General features: G+C 37.3%; 1 protein-coding gene across 1 annotated transcript; it reads left to right on the top strand.

Moving 5' to 3' along the window:
- The first annotated feature begins 5,801 nt into the window (after positions 1 to 5,801).
- Positions 5,802 to 21,765, top strand: LOC100807663 (uncharacterized). The gene is made up of 15 exons (XM_026124078.2): positions 5,802 to 6,390; positions 6,877 to 7,303; positions 7,434 to 7,527; positions 10,608 to 10,794; positions 10,885 to 11,144; positions 17,090 to 17,301; positions 17,402 to 17,488; positions 17,580 to 17,714; positions 18,120 to 18,233; positions 18,344 to 18,591; positions 18,725 to 18,805; positions 19,077 to 19,308; positions 20,033 to 20,131; positions 20,275 to 20,460; positions 21,139 to 21,765. Exons 2-15 carry the CDS (start codon positions 6,950 to 6,952, stop codon positions 21,235 to 21,237), a joined length of 2,388 nt encoding a protein of 795 aa, XP_025979863.1. The 5' UTR covers positions 5,802 to 6,390; positions 6,877 to 6,949; the 3' UTR covers positions 21,238 to 21,765.
- Positions 21,766 to 22,293: the final 528 nt, after the last annotated feature.

Consider the following 22,293-nt stretch of genomic DNA (forward strand, 5'->3'; position numbering starts at 1 on the left):
TAATTTAAAAATTTAATATCATAATTGAAATTGACCAAAGTGTTCATATAATTATTTAGAATTTGTGCATTGAAAGCTTACTTTGTAATTTGTGATTCAATATGATGTATGCTAGCTTATATATATATATAGAGGTAGTTATTTATATTAATAATTTATGTAAATAATATTGTAGAGTGTTATAGTATGATTCCAAAAATTATTAAGTGTTGGAGTTTGAGAATATTATGGTTAAATTTGATGAACATGTGTATGTTGTACCTTATGAATATCATTAGGAATGTTATGAGATGGTTGATGTGATGTTATGAGATGTTAAAGTGTGGACATGATATTCGATTGTAAATAAGTGAATGTGTTTAACACTTGATGTTACATTAATTATATCGTGAGCTATGAATTATATAATAACCCGATCAGTGTTTATGCATAGTGTTAAAGAGAAAGTGTAGGTTCCTAGTTAGGAACCAGTGTTAAATTGTAGCGCAATTGTGTTAAACATGTTTGAAAAATGAGTGTGAGGTCGTGGTATTGTATAATTCATGAGCAGTGCTTATAAATGAAATATGTGATGAATTGTGGAATGATATGTTGCCTTAAGATTATAATATTGTTATTGAGATTGAGTAAAAGTGTAAAGTAGAACAGGTGTCGAATTGTGAGATATGTGAAAACATGTGATGGTGGATTGTGACATTATGAGATGTGAAATTGTGAATGAGTTTTGGTTGTGAATAAGTGTGTGATTAACTCTTGATGTGACATTATTTGTGTTGTAAGCTGTGAATTGTACAATAACCCGACCAGTGTTATCTTGAGAAAAGTGTAAATGCGCAGTGTTAAAGAGAAAGTGTAGGTTTCCTATTTAGGAACCAGTGTTAAAGAGAAAGTGTAGGTTCCTATTTAGGAACCAGTGTTAAATTGTAGCGCAATATGTTGTACGTGCTTAAGACACGAGTGTGAGGTCGTGGGTATTGTATAATTCACTAGCAGTGTCTGTGTTAAAATGATTTTAGGGGTTGGACCTGAATCAGGAGGGAGAGGCCCTGACGGACTCTTCGGAGTGTAGGCCTTGGGGGTCACCGGGTTTGAGTGCTCTTTAAGCCTATGCTGATCCCATATGGTTGAAGCATTCTCGCAAAACATCGTGACCCTGACTGGTCTCCCTATGATCTTACTTAGTGAGAGTGACCTGGCAAACCCATTGTGTGGTGTCTTGTTATGTACTCCTAAGCGCCCCAGGGTGGTTTTTCACTGACATGGTACCACATTGCATATAGGCTTGAGTCTTAGCATAACTGTCTCATGCGCTTGCTAATTGTTTATTATGAAATTGATATGTTATTATATCTTGATCAGAGAATGTGATTTTTGTGTAATGTGATTGATGATTGAAAAGTGTGATTGATGGATGAAAAGTGAACTTTGAATGACAAAGTGGTGGAATTACGTGAATTACGTGTAAGTAAATTTTATTTAGTTTATATGATACGTATATCTAGTTGTCTTGTTTCTCTATTAGTTAGGAATGTGATAACTCACTCCCCGTGTGTTGTTTGTGTTTGGATCCTGTGATGATCTTGAACTTTGTGTTCGGGGGAGCAGGCGACTAGGTGAATTGCTTTAAGGAACATTATGCTGAAGGACGTCGAGACACAACGCTCTGATAGAATGTGACAGTGAGACATAAGTTTTTATATTAGTTGCATGATGTTAGTCTATCTTATTTTATTTCACTGATTTAATAAAATATCTATGTAAATTTTGATGGCCTTATTTTGAGCCAAATATGTTTTAATAAGTTTTAATTGATAATAGTGAAGTGAATGTGAACCTTTTACCTGTGTGAATTTGGTTACCAATATTTTTATATATTTTGTTTATTTATATATATGTCGGGGTAGAGGGTGTCACATCTCCCATTGTTCTTCTTAACATCCCAGATATCATTAATACGCACTGCACTGCTATCTTCCATGTCCCTTTCTTCGTATGCAATTCATATATCAGATTTTCCTTTCGAGACATGACTACAATTACATGCCAATGTTGTTGTCACAAATACATTGTTACAAATAGATAACATTAATTGTTAAAACATAACAATATAGAATGCAAACAATAATACAAATAGTAGGTAAACAAAATTAATCAGAGACAAATATGTGAAACACGTTACACAATTCACATACAAATTTAAAACAGAAAGAAGCGAATATGAAAAGGACTCAGGGTATACGAATATGAGAACACCATAAATTAAAGAAACCAATCCACACACAAAAAGATTTCAGCATAAATTTTTGGTCAATGCATATAAATTCCAACAAAAATTCATGGAATGATATATATCTCAAGTGAAAAAAGGCCAAAGAAAAACGATTATGACAAATAAAAACTTGAAACATGGCGAACACATGAACAAAATGATAAACATCCTAAAGTAAACAAAGAAATCCACGACAACAAAAAATTTTCATCACAAAGGTGACACAAACGCATAAAATAAATAGAAAAATTTAGCCCATGATACAGATCTGAGGAGAATAAACAAAAAACAAAAATTGGACAATTATTACAAAAACTAACTTGACATTTTGTGAAAATTCGTAAATGATTGGAAAAAAGCCCTAATGTAAACAACGAAATCCAACACAACAAATAAGGTTACAAAAGGGCATAGAAAACGAACCTTGTTGTTCCGTCACCTTCGTTCGTATTCTGGCCACCTTCGTTCGTGTTCCGGCCAAAAAAAGAATAAGGTCTCGCAAACACATAAAAAAAATAAAAATAAATAAATAAAGAATGATGGGTATCATGCAGATGTGAGGTGAAAAAAGGGAACAAAAAATTAAACGAACGATTAACACCGTAAAGTATCCAAAACAATCGACAACAACAACAATATTTCAGCATAAACGTTTGGGACCGCATAAAATCCAACAAAAATTAAGTCAATGTTACAGATCTCAACTGAAAAAGATTTTTCAGCGCAAACGATTCGAAAATGCAACAAATAGAGAAAACATTAACGAAACCATACAAATGTCAATTGAGAAAAGGCCAGGAAAATAAAACAACATATAATAAGAGAAATTCCAGAGAATCATACTCGAATGAGGTAACAAAAGTGCATAAAATAAAAATCTCACCAAAAAAAGGGTATACAAAATGAACCTTCGAATGAGGTAACCAAAGGGCATAAAATAAAAATCGCACCCAAAAAAGGGTATAGAAAACGAACCTTCGAATGAGGTAACAAAAGGTTGTTCCAGTCACCTTCATTCTTCTTCCGGCCACCTTCCTTCGTGTTCTGGCCAAAAAAAAATAGAGGAGGGAAATGAAAATGGAATATGGAAAGGAGCGAAATGGAACTCAAACCCCACAACCCTTCAGTTACAGAAGCGCAAATGTTTTGGGAACACAAAAGCGCATTACAAAAGCAAATGTATTGGGAACAGAATAAATGCATCGGTAAGGGAAGCACATTAATTACAAAATGACAAAAATAATAATAGAGTTGACATTGACATTTTGGGGCGGGAATTGGAATGCACCATATGCCGACATGTATGCAAAAATGGTCCACGTCAGCCATGTCAAGGCCTTGTTTGTATAAGGATAGTTGATAAAACTCCTCACACGTGCATCAATTGTCTCACATATGCCTTCCGTAAGCCAAAAAGGTTTGATAGTATATGTTGGGATTGCTGCCTCAACTAGGGTAACGCAAAAACTATTTCGGTAAAAAAATCGAACTAAATTGGTTTCAAACTATTTTAATTGATTCAATTTTATATCCAAATAGTCAAACTGATTTAGAAATTGGTTTAAAATTCAAACTAGTTTTAAAAAATAGTTTTAAACTAAACTAATTTTTAATCAGTTTAAAATTGGTTCTAAAAGCCGAATTAATTTTGAACTATTTTTTTCAAATAAAAATATTTAAATGAAAACCAGTCCAACTAATCAAATTGATTTTGTAGAAATAATTCAATTAACTGAATTGGTTTTATAGAGTAGTGTACTTATTTTTTTTGAATTAATTCGGGAAAAAAACATACTAATTCAATTTAGGTTTAGTTATAATTCGATTATGTACGAATTGAATTTTTTCACACCCTTAGCCAGAGCTGACTAAGCCAAAGTTAACCTCCGTGCTTGATTAATTAACTTCGATTTCCAACCGTCCAGCTTGCTATTGATTTTGTCAACCACAAATGCAAAATCTTCTTTTTTTCCTCTCCCGGCCAACAAGGGAAAGCCTAGGTATCTTCCAATGGTAGTAGTGTGTTGGAACTCAAGAATAGAGTTGTACTTCTCAATTTTCCTTCTAGTGACATTTTTAGAAGCTAAAAATGAAGATTTTTTACTGTTAACCTACAAACCTGACACACGGCAGAATTGGTGCAGCACTTCTTTGACAATTCTTACTTGAGAGCAAGTCGCCTTCACAAACAATAAACAGTCGTTCGCGAAAACTAGATGGCAGATTGCTGGTCCATTCCTAGAGATTTTGACAGGCTCCCGAGAACCATCATTCACATTTTCTTGAATAAGAATTGCTAATTTCTCCATACACAGTATGAAAAGATAAGGAGATGAGAGAGGATCATCTTGACTTAGGCCTCTTTGAGGAGAGAAGCTTTCTAGTATTGGATTATTCCATTTCAACGAAAGATTAGTTGCCTTGGTGCAGTTCATAATCAACAAGATGACCTGGGAAGAAACCAAACTCCACTAGAGTAAGTAACCAACAATAGTATAAAATAAGAGTGTTTTGGCACACTTTTTTCTGTCCAAAAATAAGGTGATTTAATACAATTCCTTTTTAATTATTTTATTTATTTATTTAGTAAATAAATAGTGGGACATTTAATAGAAAGTATATTCTAAATGTGCATTTATTATTAGGCATTAAATGAATTTCAATGATATTTGAATTAGTACATTTAATAATTAATTGTTTTTATTTACTTCATTCGTTTTAAAATAAGTGTCGTTTTATTTTATATTAAAAATCTAATAGATAAATAAAAGATTTGAAAAATTAACATGATATTTATTTTGATAAATTTTTCTTTTAAATGCAGCACTTAATTTTTGAAAAGAGGAAAATATTATATTTATTAATTTGATATTTTTTATAGAAAAAACACCATATTTACAACAGCATAGAAATAACGGAGGTTATTAAAAAAAAAGAAAGTTAATTTGTAAAATTAACTAAAACTATTTATAACATAAAATTATTTTTCTTTGATGGAACACTACACCGTAGCTTGGTTAAAGAACCGTGCATATAATTAAACCAAAAACCAATAATTATTCCTATTAAAAAATTATGAAATTGACAATAGTGCCCAAAGGCTAGGGATGAAAATGAATAAGTCTAACCTAACTTTATTAGACTTGAGCTCGGTTTCAGTCGAATACACAAGGCTTGAGGTTGACTCATTATCTGTCATATACTCTTTTTTAATGGCTCGGCTTACATAAACTTTGACTTGTCCTACAAGCCTATTTAAAAGTCTGCTTAAAGATATTCTTAACCAATTAATTGTTTTAAAACCTAGTGAAATACCAACGTAATAACAGTTATTATTAATATCATTATTATTACTTAAACAAGTTCGGCTCAAGTTCGGCTTGTTAAGCTTAACAAGTTTTTTATAGTTTGGTTTTAGTCTTTTTATATAAAAAACTTTTTAAAAAACTTGAACTCGACCTTTGTAATAAAAAGCCAAATCGAACTAAGCCTTAAATTAGTTGAGCCAAAGACCTTAACAAACTGCTCGATTCATTCCCATATCTAGTCAAGGGGGTCTTCAACTGCAGAAATACAAAGGCATTGCACCAAAATAGCCTGTGTTAGTCTGTGCTCATTTGTTCCCGTTACGAAAATAAACTTTACTGCCAGAAGCGGAATATGCTCTTTTCACAACATTAACGTGAAAATCAGTTACATTGGGACCTGATTCATCTTCCGAGAAAGAGAACTTTGGCGGCTTCTGAGAAGAAAGTAAAAAACCCACAAGATTCCATTCCACCCCTTCAATCTTAATTATCAATTTCTTTACATGTGAAACCAAAACCGAGAATGTTACATTCGGAGGAACGAACCAACGAGTTAGTGGTCCCATGTTCATAATAGAAGTGTTGACAACGTGGGTTTAGATAGCTGCTGGAAAACAGAAAAAAAAAAGTACAAAAAATTAAAAACAAAGAATCAATTTTGGCATTCCCGTTGACCCTTTGGCGATTTGGGGTAGCTGGCCCTTTAAAGGAGCCACCTTGTCAATTCTATTGTTGAATTGGGCAACCTTGGTTCTTGCCCATGTTGAATCTCAGCATGGGGTTCTGTGTTTTGGAGATTCAGATCCGAGAAAGGTGAGTCAACGCTCTATTGATGTCAGAATACTAATGTAGGGTCATGTAATTGCTGCCTTTGTTTATTGAACTCACTTGGGATTCTTCAGATTTTGTTTTGAAAATTCAAATGGGTTTGAAGTTTTCATTAGGAATAGTAAATTGCAGCCACTGTTTTCTTCCCTTCACGTCATAAAGAAAAAAAGGCTTTCTTTGTTTTAGGCCTAATTGAGCTTTATAATGGTATGTTGTGATGGTAGCCTTTGTTTATTGATCTCACTTGTGATTCTCCAGTTTTTGTGTTGAAAATCCAAATGGGTTTGCATTAGCAGTAGTAAATTGCTGCCACTATTTTCTTCTCTTCATTTCATAAAGAGAAAAAAAAAAAAAGCTTTTTTAGTTTTAAGCCTAGTTGAGCTTTGTAATGGTATATGGCTATGTGTTTTTGATGTATGCAAATGGGATTTGTCATTGTGAGGAATAGTGATTTTATGGTTGCTATTTCAGGTTATGATGTCAAGGCAGCCTGGTGAATCGGAAGAGTTTGAGTTTGATTCGTAGTGTTGCATTGCAGTTTAGTATGGCGAGGGACTTGTTAGATTTGTTCTCCATGAACAAATGGAGGTGTTCTTGGTCTCTTGCGGCAACAATTGCTTCTGTTGTGGCATTGGTTTCTGTAGTCCATTTGTTCTTGTTCCCTTTGACACCCACTTTCAATTATTTTAAGATAGCCCAGGACTCGTGCTTCCCAACTAATGCATCGGCAGAATTTCCAAGCAACCATGACCAGGAAAGGCCTGCAGTTGATTTTAAGCATCAGTTTCCGGCTGACTTACATGGAGCATTTGTTTATCATGGTGTACCGTGGAAGGCTGAAATTGGCCAGTGGCTTGCTGGTTGTGATTCTGTTATTAAGGATGTAAACATCACTGAGGTGACAAGTGATACTCTAACTTTTATTTCTGTCTTTCTGTTTACATTATTGTCTTCTTTTTGAGTTGTTAATTAGGTTTCATCTTATGAAAAGTAACTTTTGCCCCTTAATAAATATTGTTGATTAGCAGATAATAGGTGGCATTAACTGCAAAAATGACTGCAGTGGCCAGGGGATTTGTAATCGACAATTGGGACAATGTCGATGTTTTCATGGTTATTCTGGTTAGTTTTCTTGCCTCCTTTTATTTTATTGACCTAATACATAAATACATAATGCTTAATGAGAATTGAGAAGCGACTATTGTAGGATTAACTCATTTTGACAATATTGTAGTTTTAGCTTTCTCATATAATTTATTATCTCTCTTAATATAGCTGTGATCAGACACTGATATTCACCCACATTCTTTGGTGACTGGTAAATCACACACAATCATTGCCTCAAGGACCTACTGAGTATTTTTTAACCTGAATGTTCCTGAAGTCATAATTCTCAAATGAAGAGGTGTTGTTACTAGTTAGATATAGAGGTTTATACAAAATGTTTTAGAGTTAGTTAAGCATATAAATCCAAGATATATCTCTGGGAACATTTATTTTACCAGCTAATGGCTGATGTGTTATATTTTTGTCAGGGGAATATACTAGCCTAGTATATATATGTAATTCCCTTGTACATTGTTACTCAGAAAAATAATATTCACCTTTACTAATATTTCAAGTTGTTATCAGAGCTCTTAAACTTGAGGGCTCTGCTTCCATGTCTAAACCCTAGCTGCTTTCATTGTGGCACCTTTCCCTTGCCCTCCTTCATTCTGGAGGACCTTTGGCTCCTTCATTGTTCCTCTGCTAGCTTGTTTGCTACCGTTCAGACTGACAAACCTGCCGTTGGGAGTGCCCACTTCTGGATGGCTAGATCCCAACAGCTCATTGGTGGAGGAGCATGTGTAGTTTATACACAGCCTTCCCAATGTCTTTTCGTGCTTCTGGTCACACTACTCTGCTTGTCGGCCTTACTCAGCCTCTTTTGGTGGGTGGTTTCCCTAGCTAATAGTTACCAGGTATGCAATTCTTTCTAGTATGGAGTACAAGCATGGGTGTGTGGTACGCTACCTTACTAAGTATGTGATACATGAGGGTATACTTACCACTTGTATCTACTACCCGAGAGACATTTGTATCTGCTAGTACCAATCCTACTCTAGAGGCAATTGTAATTGCTGCAATGTGTATCTAAATGACAGAAACCCGACCTAGTCCAACAATCCCAATCGTCTGAACTAGAGTATTCATTGGAGAAAAATATTGGTAGCCTTGAGTCTTCAGTAATTCTCCTTCAGAATTCAGATGATTGCCTTTATAGTTCTGATTACTTACCCATTAACTTGAGTTCCACTAAACACATTTCTTTGTAGTGCCAGAGTTTCCTATCAGCTATTGATTCTATTAGGATTTCCACATTATTACACAAAGCCTTAAAGGATGGGAGCTGGCTCAAACCATGCATGAGGATATGAGAGCATTGGAGAAAAGAAAGACCTGAAAGCTTGTTGAGAAGCTAAAGGACAATAAAACAGTGGGGTGTAGATGTGTATGGGTCGGCACTGTGAAATACCAATTATGGTACTTTGGATCAGCACAAGGAAGGACTGGTTGTAAATGAATATACTCAGACATATGGGTTTGATTATGAAGAGACTTTTGCCCTAGTAGCAAATATGAATACAGTTAGAATCATCCTTTCTTCACCTCTCGCTTTGGTTTGGAAATTATGTCAACTTGATGTAAAAAGTTCCCAAGGAGAATTGGGGAAGATGTATATGGAGATCCTGCCTGGATATGGTTTTGATAATGGAGGGAACAAAGTGTGCAAATTGAGGAAGGTTTTGGATGGACTCAAACTGTCTCCCTATGTTTGGTTTGGGAGATTCACTCAAGCCATGCTATACTTGGGGTATTGACAGAGTCAAGGTGACTATATCCTTCTCATAAAGCATTCACAGGGTAGTAAACTAACGCTAGTTTTAGTCATGTGAAAAATATGATTATTGCAGGTGATGATGATGCTTAAAAGAAAATTCTGAAGAAGTCAGCAGCACAATTTGAGATGAATGATCTTGGCAAGCTGAAATATTTCCTTGGGGTTGAGGTTGGTTACTAGAAATAGGGCATCTTCATATCAGCGGAAATAAGTTCTGGACCTCCTCAAGGAAATAGGTAAGTTGGGATGCAAAGCCGCCAGAACTCTCATAGATCAGAATCATTGGATTGGGAATGAATTAGGAAGTCCATCGGTAGATTAAGTTCAATATCAGAGGCTTGTTTGAAAGCTTATTCTTTTCGCCCACACCCGATCACACATAGTTTATGCAGTTAGTGTGGTTAGCCAATCTATGCATGATCCATGAGAGACTTTTGCAAGCTATAACTAGGATTCTTCATTATTTGAAGAGTAGTCTAGGAAAGTGATTACTATTTAAGAGAGAGGGCCAGCTAGCATTGGAGGTGTATACAGATGTGGATTATGTCAGATCAATTGTTGATAGGAGATCCACCTCAGGATAATTCATTTTCTCAGGTGATAACTTGGAGGAGCAATAAACAAAATGTGGTTGCAAGGTTAAGTCTCAAGGCCCAAGGGGTTTCTGAATTACTCTGGATGAAGGTCATTCTGGAAGATCTCAAAATAATGTATGGAGCCCCTATGAGAATTCTATGTGACAACAAATCCACCATTAATATTTCTCATAATCCAGTCCTATATGATAGAACAAAAGACATAGAGATAGACTGACACTTTATTAAGAAGAAATTGGACAGTGGCGTTATAGCAGCAATGTGTGTCCATTCTTGGAGTCAAAAAACTAACAGATATATTAGCTTAGGACTTTCCACGGAGTGCTTCCATTATTTGTATATCATGTGGACAGAATATTTCCATGTAATTTTGATTTTGTTTTATTTTTTGTAACTGTAATTATGGTAGCAAGATTATTCCCTATAAATACTAGGTTAGAAACTTAGAACTAGTATATATATGTAATTCCCCTGTATACTTTTAATCAGAAAAATAATATTCACCTTTTCTACTATGTCAATCTCTTACTAGTTACTTCTAGGTTCTAACTATTTTTTTTGCTATAGGCATTTTTAACATTCTCTGATATGCTTAAAACAAAACAAAGAAAATTACATAATGTGCTGCTACCATTTCCTGAATATGTTTCATTATTGCAAAAGGCATATTTAATTTATTAGTTGGTCTGAACTCTGAACAATCATGCTAATTTCTGAGGTGACAGGGGATGGATGCACTAAAAACTTGCAATTGGAATGCAACTTCCTAGGATCACCAGATCAACCATTTGGGAGATGGGTTGTCTCAATTTGCCCAGCCAACTGTGACAAGACAAGAGCAATGTGCTTCTGTGGAGAAGGCGCAAAATATCCAAATCGACCATTAGCAGAGACATGTGGGTTTCAATTTGAGTATGTAAAATCTGTTACCTAGCATTGAGTTTCATTGGCAAACTTTGTCAATGTGTATTATTCAAGTCTCACTCCTTTCATCTGTTTCAGTCCACCTTCCGAACCTGATGGTCCCAGAATAGTGAATTGGACAAAAATTGACCAAGATGTCTTCACAACCAATCGTAGCATACCAGGTTGGTGTAACGTGGACCCAGCTGAAGCATATGCTGGCAAGGCGAAAGTTAAAGAAGAATGTGACTGCAAATATGATGGTCTTGCGGGCCGATTTTGTGAAGTTCCTGTGGAATCTGTTTGCATTAATCAATGCTCTGGGCATGGCCACTGTCGTGGTGGATTTTGTCAGGTGATTCTTATGTTTGTTATTGTGACAACCGGATATGTTGTCTTACTTGTATACTGGAAGAAAAACTTTGCCTTTGCCAATCATCTATTATATTCATTTTCTAGTTGTAGGGGTTGATAGTGGCAAATAAATTACTACTAAGACATATATGATAAAGAAAATTATTTTAAAACATTTAGGCCCATAATAAAAAGTCTTATTCCTAGAAAAGTGATAGGCTAGGGTAGAGAGAAAAGATACCTTCGAGCAGTATCAGCTCCAGAAAATAAGAGAGAAAGGATAAGTTTATTAATTTTCTGCTGCTGTCATTATTACAACCTAGGAATATAAAGAGTTCTCTATTGTCCTAGCCTATGGGATCAATTGACGCATGTGCCCTGATCCATAAAAGATGGTAACAAACTAGCTAGAAGTCAAGGATTACAGCAGATATCAGCAGATATTTCATTACTCTAAAGTTGTTGTGATTCCCACATAATCACGTGCCCAAGATGGTGCTTTCCTCTTCCTTTGTGGTCTTGGGCTTTTGCTTCTTGTCACTTGATCAGGCCCAACATTAGTTTCTATCAGCACCTCCGTATCACTGCCTTCCCCATCAAATTCGACCTTGTCCTCAAGGTTGCAGTGAGGATAAGATTTCAGCAATTCCGTCCAGTTTTCCCAAGTGTCCTCAGCTGGTGAGAGGCCTTCCCAACGCACTAGAACCTGCCTGATCGTGCCCTTAACTGTCTGCAATTTGCGAGTGTCCAGAATTTGTGTTGGTTGTAATGGAACCAAGGTCCCTGTAACAGCGTCATCCAACAGAGGTACTTGCGACGGTGGCTGCCCAAAAAACTGCTTGAGTTTTGAAACATGGAAAACGGGGTGAATACGGGCTTCTGGAGGCAGCAAGAGTTCATAAGCAACAGTACCAATACGTTTGACAATTTGATAAGGACCAAAGAAACGTTTGGTGAACTTGGAGTAGCGGGCACCACGCACACTATTCTGCCTATAAGGTTGCAAACGCAGCCATACCCAAGTGCCTACATCGAATTCTTTGTCCATCCTGCCATTGTTGGCGTGTGATCGCATTCGGGACTGGGCCTTTTGCAGGTTAAGTTTGATCACAGCTAACATCTGATGGCGTTGGGCTAGTGTTTCATCTAGTGTGGCAACCGCAGTGGACCCTGAGACATAGGAGCGCATGTTGGGAGGTGGTCTTCCATAAAGAGCCTCAAATGGTGTCATCTTGATAGCAGATTGATAGGAGGAATTATACCAATGTTCAGCCAAAGGAAGCATGGAAACCCACAGTTTGGGAGTATCACTCACAAAACAGCGAAGGAAAGTTTGTAAAATTCTGTTGGTCACTTCTGTTTGTCCATCGGACTGTGGATGATATGCACTAGAGAAACATAGTGTAGTTCCATTGAGCTTGAACAATTCCTGCCAAAAACGGCTGACAAAAACCCGGTCTCGGTCGCTCACAATAGTCTTGGGCATTCCATGGAGTCGATAGATCTCAGACATGAACACCGGAGCTAAGGAAACTGCTGAATAGTGAGCGGGGAGAGCAATAAAGTGAGCATACTTAGTCAACCGGTCTATTACCACCCAGATAGTAGACTTCCCATGTGAAGGAGGAAGCTTAGTAATGAAGTCCATGGCAATATCCTCCCAAACTTGAGAAGGGATAGGCAGCGGATTCAACAAGCCATAAGGTCGATGGGTGGAGTACTTTTGTTGTTGGCATATGGAACACTCCTGCACCCATCTTTTCACATCTTTCGCCATGTTGGGTCATGAGAAGGCAGCGGTTAAACGAGCTAAGGTCCCCTTCACACCGGAATGACCTCCCACTGGGCTGGTGTGAAACTCCTGCAAGAGTTGCGTTCTGAATTGAGTTTCGCTTGGGATGAACAAACGCCCTTTGTAGAACCACAGACCCTGATGAAGCTTAAAAGGTGAATCTGGCTTCAGAGATGTAAACTTGCGAGTGAGCTGTTGACCAACCGGATCAGAAGCATAAAAAATCCGGAGTTGCTCTAACATCAAAGGTTGAGCTTCAGAAACTGCCTGAATGTAAGTCAAGGACGGCACATCTACACGAGATAGAGCATCTGCGACCAAGTTGGTCTTTCCCGGGGTGTATACAATCTCATAGTCAAAACCCAATAGCTTAGTTAACCACCTATGTTGTGCCGGCGTCTGAATCGTCTGCGTTATCAATTCCTTTAAACTGCGATGATCCGTATAAATGAAAAAATGCCTTCCCAAGAGATAATGTCGCCACTTTTTGACTGCAGCCGTAACAGCAAACATTTCCCTCTCATAAGCAGATGCAGCCCGCATTTTGGGACATAACTTGCGACTGAAAAAAGCAATGGGATGGGATTGCTGAGATAAAACTGCTCCAACAGCAGAATTTGACGCGTCGGTAGTAACCTCAAATGTTTGATCAAAGTTCGGAATTCCCAAAACCGGCAAGGTAGTCATAGCCGTCTTAAGAGCTTGAAAAGCTTCTAGCGCACGCTCATTCCAGCAGAAAGCATTAGTTTTGAGCAAGGAAGTTAATGGTTCAGCTATCGAGGCATAATGGCGGACGAAGCGACGATAGAACCCGGTTAAACCCAAAAATCCGAGAAGGGCAGTGAGGTTGTGAGGAGGGGGCCAAGACTGAACCACCTTCAGCTTCTCTGGGTCAGCAGCTACTCCCTCCTGAGAGATAATATGGCCTAAATATGCAACAGTAGGCACAGCAAACTCGCACTTGGAAAGCTTCGCAAACAATTGATGCTGGTCTAATAGCTCTAAAACCTGCTGTAGGTGCTGAATATGAGTGTCCCATGATGGACTGTAGATCAAGATGTCATCAAAAAATACTAGCACGAATTTTCGCAAAAATGCGCGAAAAACCTCATTCATCGTCGCCTGGAATGTTGAAGGTGCATTGGATAACCCAAATGGCATCACTAGGAACTCAAAATGCCCATCAACAGTGCGGAAAGCAGTCTTGAAACAGTCCTCCGGTGCCACTCTAATCTGGTGATATCCGGAACGTAAATCAAGCTTGGAGAAAATCTTGGCTCCATAGAGTTCATCCAAGAGCTCGTCAATGGTGGGAATAGGAAAACGATCTTTCACCGTGATGTTGTTAAGGGCGCGGTAATCAACACAAAAACGCCATGTTCCATCCTTTTTGCGTACCAACAAAACCGGTGATGAAAAAGGGCTAGTGCTAGGGCGTATAACCCCTTCTGCCAGCATATCTCGGATCATCGAAGTCATGATTTCCTTTTGGAATTGAGGGTACCGATATGGTCGAACGTTGACTGGTTTGGCTTGGGGTAGGAGGTGTATATGGTGGTTGAGTGGTCTGTTGGGGGGTAAGCCTTGAGGACTAGAGAAAACTGATGCAAATTTAGTGAGGATGGGGGCAATTTCTGGATGTGGGGAAATTTTAATGGGAGGTGAGTCAATTTGGGAAAAAGATATGGTGTGGGCGGAGGAAATGGCATCAGTAAACACAAAGCGGCAGTACTGGGAGAATGTGGCCAAGGATGGTTGAGTGGAAGTGTTACCGGTGAGGGTGATAGGGGTGTTGTTATAAGTGAACTGGATGGATGGAATGGTGTAATCGGACAGAAAGGAGCCAAGAGTTTGCAGCCACTACACCCCCAAAACCAAATCTGCGCCATGAATTGGTATGATGAAGAAAGGTATGTGAAACATTTGCTTAGCGAGGTTCACTGGCACCTCAGCACAGAATCCGCTACAAGTGATCGAATCGCCGTTACCCACCACAACTGAGAATGGCTTGATAGCTACCATAGGCAAACCGAGGAATTCCGCTACTCTGGGCTGCATAATGTTGTGCGAGCTGCCCGAATCAATCAGGACTGTAACTTCAAGTTCACCGACACGTCCTTGAACGCGAAGAGTGCGTGGTGATGGAGGTCCCACCAGTGCTGCTTGAGACAGTTGAAAATGCTCGGCGGCGGCCGGAGAGGATGAATCCGGAGAGGACGGCGGTGACATGGGTGCTGGTGACAGCAAGGGACATGATTCCACCATCTGATGCTCAGTATCACTTGTCGGAGAGCCCACCACTTCATCGATGTCGTCCATGAGCATAATCAGAAATTGTTTCTTTGTACAACGATGTCCAACATGAAACTTCTCATCACAGTTGAAACAGAGCCCTTTAGAGCGGCGCTCGTTTTGTTCCGCCGGCGTGAGGCGACGAATCGGAACGGTCGGAGGCGGTCCTAACAGAGAGGGTTGTGGGTTGTTTGGAGGGAATGGTGGTTTGGTTGGCCGTGAGGCTGGGTATTTTGTGGCTAGGTTTTTGGTTTCAATCAGTTTAGCTAAATCGATTGCTTGGGTCAGGGAGGATGGTTTGAGTATGCTGAGTTCATGGTGGATATCCTTTCGAAGGCCCGAAAGAAAACAGTTGAGAAGGGAGGTGGGTGAGAGACCGGTGACTCGGTTGGAGAGGGATTCAAATTGTTGTTGGTATTCAAGCACAGATCCGGTTTGTTGAAGCTTATACAAAGAAGCTTCATGGTTGGCAAAGGAAGAGGGACCAAAACGTACCTCAAGGGCGTGGAGAAATTCCGACCAAGTTGTGAGTAAATGGTTGGAATGGAGCCATTTGAACCAACTAAGAGCAGGACCTTGAAGGAAGAAGGGAATGAGAATGAGGCGGCGGGGGGGTGGTGTGTCCGTTAGGTCAAAATAGTGTTCAGCCTTGAAGATCCAGTCAAGAGGATCTTTCCCATCAAAGGAAGATAGGGTTATTTTGGGTAATTTGATGGTTGATTGTGGCGGGTCGGTTCGAACCGGAGAGGATGAATGGGCTGCAGATTGGGAAGAAATTTGTTCACGTATGAGAAGGGGTAATTGTGTGGTGAGAAAATTTTGGAAATCTGTTTGTTGTTTGGTGACCGCCTCAAGACACAATTGCATTTCTCGAAACTGGGCACTGACCTCATCGGCAGATTTGTCAGGTTTATCAGTGCGGGGGGCCATCATCCACAGTGAAAGCACCAATGATAGGCTAGGGTAGAGAGAAAAGATACCTTCGAGCAGTATCAGCTCCAGAAAATAAGAGAGAAAGGATAAGTTTATTAATTTTCTGCTGCTGTCATTATTACAACCTAGGAATATAAAGAGTCCTCTATTGTCCTAGCCTATGGGATCAATTGACTCATGTGCCCTGATCCATAAAAGATGGTAACAAACTAGCTAGAAGTCAAGGATTACAGCAGATATCAGCAGATATTTCATTACTCTAAAGTTGTTGTGATTCCCACATAATCACGTGCCCAAGATGGTGCTTTCCTCTTCCTTTGTGGTCTTGGGCTTTTGCTTCTTGTCACTTGATCAGGCCCAATATTAGTTTCTATCAGCACCTCCGTATCAAAAAGTTGCTCTAGCTATGTTTATTTCGAAACCAAATAACTTGAAGTTGGAGGAAGATAAACCTATAAGGAAAGAGATAAAGAATACAGAGGAATGAAAGATCAATTAAGGATTAAAAAATCATGAACAAAATAGCACAGGTTCACAACTTTGGAAACCTTTTGTACAGATGCTATTTCAATTTCTGAAAAAATTCTGTTTCTGTTTACTAGTGTTGAGAGTCTGAACTCGGTAGAACTAGGAAGCCTATAATGTGAAGCTGTTTGATGCTGAGTAACAATTAATGAATGAACTCTCTTTCAAATACTAAATGCAAGTTATTACCTGTCCAAAACAGTGTCTAGTTTCATTCCTGTAAATGACATTGATAAGTTTCTCAAGGGTAACAACAATAAGATAAAATGAACCTATGACCTTCTGTGCTGTATAAATTCTATCTGTTTCCATTCGTTGTATGTAGATAAACTAAATATTGTAAACACTTTATGTTTCATTCATGCAAAAAGAAAATCATCATTCGCATTAAACATTTGCGTAATATTTGTGCTGGCTGGTATGGAGTAGATTGCAGCATGCCATCTGTTATTTCTTCTATTAAAGAGTGGCCTAGTTGGCTTCGTCCTGCTCGGATTCATATTGCTGACGATACTCATGCCAATGAAAAAATGATTAATCTCAATGCTGTGGTTGCAAAGAAAAGGCCTCTTGTATATGTTTATGATTTGCCCCCAGAGTTCAACAGCTTGCTGCTTGAGGTCAGGATATTCTGAATGTCACTCTTGGTTAAATCCTAAGAGAAAAATTTTGATTTTTTTTCTTCTATTTTGTTATCTTATTCTATTTTGGTTATTGTAGGGACGCCATTATAAGTTAGAGTGTGTAAATAGAATTTATGATGACAATAATATAACAGTTTGGACAGATCAATTGTATGGTGCCCAGGTATTTGATGACTTTTATACAGGAGAATTTCGTTTGATCAAATTTAGCATTTATAACAATATATTTATCATGTGCTGCTGCTTGTCTGCAGATAGCACTTTATGAGAGTTTGTTAGCTAGTCCTCATCGAACACTAAATGGTGAAGAGGCAGATTTTTTCTTTGTTCCTGTTCTTGATTCATGTATCATAACTCGTGCTGATGATGCTCCTCACTTGAGTATGCAGGTATATTTTACTTACTGTTATTTTTACCAGAATATATTTGTAGAATATCTATTGCTGCATGTGACCTGCATATAAAGGCTGACTGCATTAGTGTTTCAGCCTATGCATGTTAGTAGTGCTTCCAGATCATTCTGAGTTACAATATCTGTGATTAATTGGATGACATGGCAGTCAACACTGACATCTATGTCATGATGTGCATGGATTTTCCTTCCATCAACTTTCTTGAATAGTCATAATTTCAAAATGGGAAAGACAATTGCATGTAATGCTGTTTTTTCCCTTTTCGCATGGAAGGATAGAAATATCTTCAGTTATCTATTACTTGTGTGTGTGTGTGTGTGTCATTCCATGTTTACACTGTTAGTTTTCTCTTTTCCTTACATTTTGTTTTATAACATTCAGGAGCATATGGGATTGAGGAGCTCTCTCACTTTGGAATATTATAAGAATACATATACTCACATTGTTGAGCAATATCCTTATTGGAGTCACTCATCAGGAAGGGACCACATCTGGGTAATGAGAATTGTTTATCTTACGTTGAAGACTTTTTAACGAAGTAACTTTTACTTTATTTGCTTGTGAGAAGCATGTGCTAATTATTTCACTTCTATTTCTGAAGGCAGTCTTTTTCATGGGATGAAGGTGCTTGCTATGCTCCTAAGGAGATATGGAACAGCATGATGCTAGTTCACTGGGGAAACACAAACACAAAGCATAACCATTCAACCACAGCCTATTGGGCAGACAACTGGGATAAAATCTCTTCCGACAGAAGAGGAATTCATCCATGTTTTGACCCTGACAAAGATCTCGTGCTTCCCGCTTGGAAAGTTCCTGATGCTTATGTGTTGACTTCAAAACTTTGGGCTCGGTAAATATTTGTCCAAAAATTATTTTTTTCCTTAGTCATTTGCTTTGTTTTTCCGGTCATGCTTGAATCTTTTATTCTATTAATTTAAGTTCTTGAAAGCAAACAATGCAACCATGTTATAATTTGTTTTGAGGTCTCATGAGAAGCGGAAGACACTGTTCTACTTCAATGGGAATTTAGGACCTGCGTACCCTCATGGAAGACCTGAAGATACGTAAGTTAACTAGAAAACTATTTTGGAATTTGTAAAAGGAAGCTGTAGTATGGGATATATTGTGTGTTTAAAGCATGCTCACATTTTCCCTAATTAGTTACCTTTTACATCCTGTTGCCTAATGTTATTTATTTATGAAATTAAATAATTTCTCACACTCTTGTTAGCAAACATTGTTGAATATATTGTTTGTCACTTGAAGTTACTTCAGGTTTAGGTATTATTAAATGTTATAGAAGATCTGGTTTTAAGTTTGTGGGAAGTGCTGCAGGTATAGCATGGGTATCAGACAGAAGCTGGCAGAAGAGTTTGGGTCAAGCCCTAACAAGGATGGAAAACTTGGGAAACAGCATGCCAAAGACGTCATTGTGACACCGGAGCGTTCTGAAGACTATCACATGGATCTAGCAAGCTCTGTTTTCTGTGGAGTGTTTCCTGGGGATGGATGGAGTGGTCGCATGGAGGACAGTATATTGCAAGGATGCATTCCTGTGGTCATTCAGGTAGTAATTTAAGCTCTTTTTCATTTGATATTTGCCCCCAACAGAATAAATTAAAAAATGGGTTTGTACAAATCTTATCATTAATATCAAGTTGCCAGCTAGGTTTTTGATCTAGTGCCCTGGCTTTGTCACTGCCAAGGAGGTTTAAGTCACTTGGTTAGCTGACAAATCCTATACATTTGAATTCAACAAACAAATGGATGTTAACAGAATGGTGATTCATAATGTCATTAATGTGTATTGGAATTTTTTGTGGTTCATCTTCAGAATTTTTTTTCACTTTAAATCTCACGAGTACTTTAGAAATGATTCGCAGCTATTGATTAGTGATGAAAGTAGCTTATTTATTTAAGTTTCTTCCATTTTCATGTTAATAGTCTTTTACACCCTCCGAACAGAAATATAAACAAAAAAAACTAATTCACACCCATTAAAAGGTACCCTTTACATTTAGTTACATAGGACAAAAAAAGGTTGTTGGAAATAAAACTCTAATTAAATGAAGAGGTATTTTAGAGATGGTATCATTAAATAGGAGAGTTAGTTAAAATTTGCTTATATTTTAGTACATCACAGAATTTTTTTGCTTATATTTTAGTACATCACAATTTTTTTTGCTTATATTTCAGTCTGGAGGTAGTATATGTTGTAATTGATGAAATCACTGAAATTATCAATGATGTTAACTGTATTCCTTTTGCCTCTTTGTTTCCTTGTTATTTAGGATGGGATTTTCCTGCCATATGAGAATGTGCTCAACTATGACAGCTTTGCTGTTCGAATACCTGAAGCGGAAATTCCGAACTTGATAAAGACCCTTCGGGTATTTATTTTCCCCCCTTTTTTCTATAATTTGTTTTGGGTTATTGCATAATTTATCATACAATTTAATTCAAGATACTTTACATAAAGTTGTCATCCTAGGCAACATTGGTTGAGTGGTTGCTAATCCACTTTTTCTTGCAGGGATTCAATGACACAGAAATTGAATTCAAGCTGGCAAATGTTCAGAAAATATGGCAAAGATTCTTGTATCGTGATTCTGTTTTGCTTGAAGCTGAAAGGCAGAAAACTGCTATTGGACATGTTGATGATTGGGCAGTTGAATTCTTAAAGCTGACAGAGGATGATGCCTTTGCCACTTTAATACAGGTACTTTTATTCTTTTTGCCAAACTATTTTTGAATGGATTTTAAACTTTGGCGAGTTAGCAACTAGGTGTTATGATACTTGAACCCTGACAACATATATATATATATATAGACACGCATACTGGATGCAAGAAAAAAAATTTGCATTGATTGCAAAGAATGTTGATTAAGTGCTCCACTCCACAGGCGCCCCCCCCTCAAATTTATTATTATATTGAAACAACTAATCTGAAGTCAGTTAACAGAACCTTTTTAATTATGCTTTTGAATAGCTTCACTCAAGATTAAGTTTTTTAATCTAATGCTAGTTCTCACCAAGATCATTATGCACACAATGTCTTGGCTTGAAAGGAGTTGGGGGGGGGGGGGGGGGGGGGGGGGGATTAGAAATCCTTTTTGATTTCATAAAAATGATTAATGTCCAATTTCTAATACCATTATGATTTATGATACTGTAGGACAAGATAGATAATTTCTTAATGATATAATCATGCTGTTTGATTTCATGGCAAGTAATTTCAAATTGGATAAACTATGACTTGTACATACTGTGGATCATGATGTTTTATCATCAACATTATATGCAAAGTGGAAAATAAATATTCTACATTGCAATTCATGTATGTATTTGTCTATATATATTTTACCTTTTTACTAAATAGTTTTTATGTTATACAAGATTTTGCATTACAAATTACATAATGACCGTTGGAGGAAACAAGTTCGCCACAACAAACAGTTTGGATTACCTCACCAGTGTCTGGTAAGCACCAGCTGAGGAGCATGGTTAATGTGAAGACTATAAAAGACCCAGTTACTCTCATAGGAGTAGGGGGAAAGGATAACCTTTCTGCTACATTTTAGGAGTCAAGATGAAAAACATTATGTATGAGTCATTTGTAAAAGGTCAAGTTCCTTGTAAATGTTACCATCTCCAATGCAGTAAATCATTCAACCAAGGTGGACATAAAACATTCTTTTTCCCTTCTCACATAAATGTGTGCATGAAAGATGCATTTTACAGTTTTTTTTTTTTTGCAGAGCTTTATTCTCTCAGGCTTCCAGGATGTGGAATTGTAAAATTATGTCATTCACAAGAGATTTTAATGGTGAAAAAACTAAGAAAAAAAATGATTACATATTTATTTTACTTGTTCCATTTTCGTTCCCTAGATATATTTTTTTTTTGGTATACTGTTCCCTAGATATTATTAGGTAGACATTTCAGATCTTTGAATTGGTTGACAAGGTGGTGTTAGACTGCACTTAGTAATTATTGATAAATAAGTGATGTTGATACTGATTACATATTTATAGAATGTTTTGGTTTTGACACCTTAACTAATTATAGCTATTAGTAATAAATAAGTGATATTAATACTAAATTTTGAAATAGAATTCATTTAAGATAGAACAATGGAGAAGACATAAGTACCTTTTGTCAAGTAGAAATTTGAGATGCTAGAGAAAGTTGGAGAACGGATGGCATGGGTACCAAGAAGAGCACCTCAGGAGTGAGATTAACGCAAACAACACTTGAATCAATACAATTAACTCAAACAAACTAAGCTTGATACCTCAATGTTGATATTTAGTGGCTGAATTTGTATCTAACTATTAATTTAGTTCTTGATACTAAGGAAAATTCAAATAAATTCCTGAAATTTTGTTTAGGGTTTCATTCAAATTTCTGAAATTAATTCATTTATACTAATATAAAAATCATCCCATCATAGTCACCTGTCATGCCCACATGCTATATAGGCTCGCTATGTTTTTTGGGAGTTGCTATTAGTCCTTACTATCCCTCAAAATTTTAAAATTAATCATTCTC

Source organism: Glycine max, chromosome 10 (genome assembly GCF_000004515.6).
Source record: "Glycine max cultivar Williams 82 chromosome 10, Glycine_max_v4.0, whole genome shotgun sequence".
Lineage (NCBI taxonomy): Eukaryota > Viridiplantae > Streptophyta > Magnoliopsida > Fabales > Fabaceae > Glycine > Glycine max.

Coding starts and splice junctions, on each gene's coding strand:
- LOC100807663 (XM_026124078.2), top strand. CDS start 6,950: ATGGCGAGGGACTTGTTAGATTTGTTCTCCATGAACAAATGGAGGTGT. Junction 7,528..10,607: donor ATGTTTTCATGGTTATTCTG/GTTAGTTTTCTT, acceptor CTGAGGTGACAG/GGGATGGATGCACTAAAAAC. Junction 18,592..18,724: donor ACTTCAAAACTTTGGGCTCG/GTAAATATTTGT, acceptor ATTTGTTTTGAG/GTCTCATGAGAAGCGGAAGA.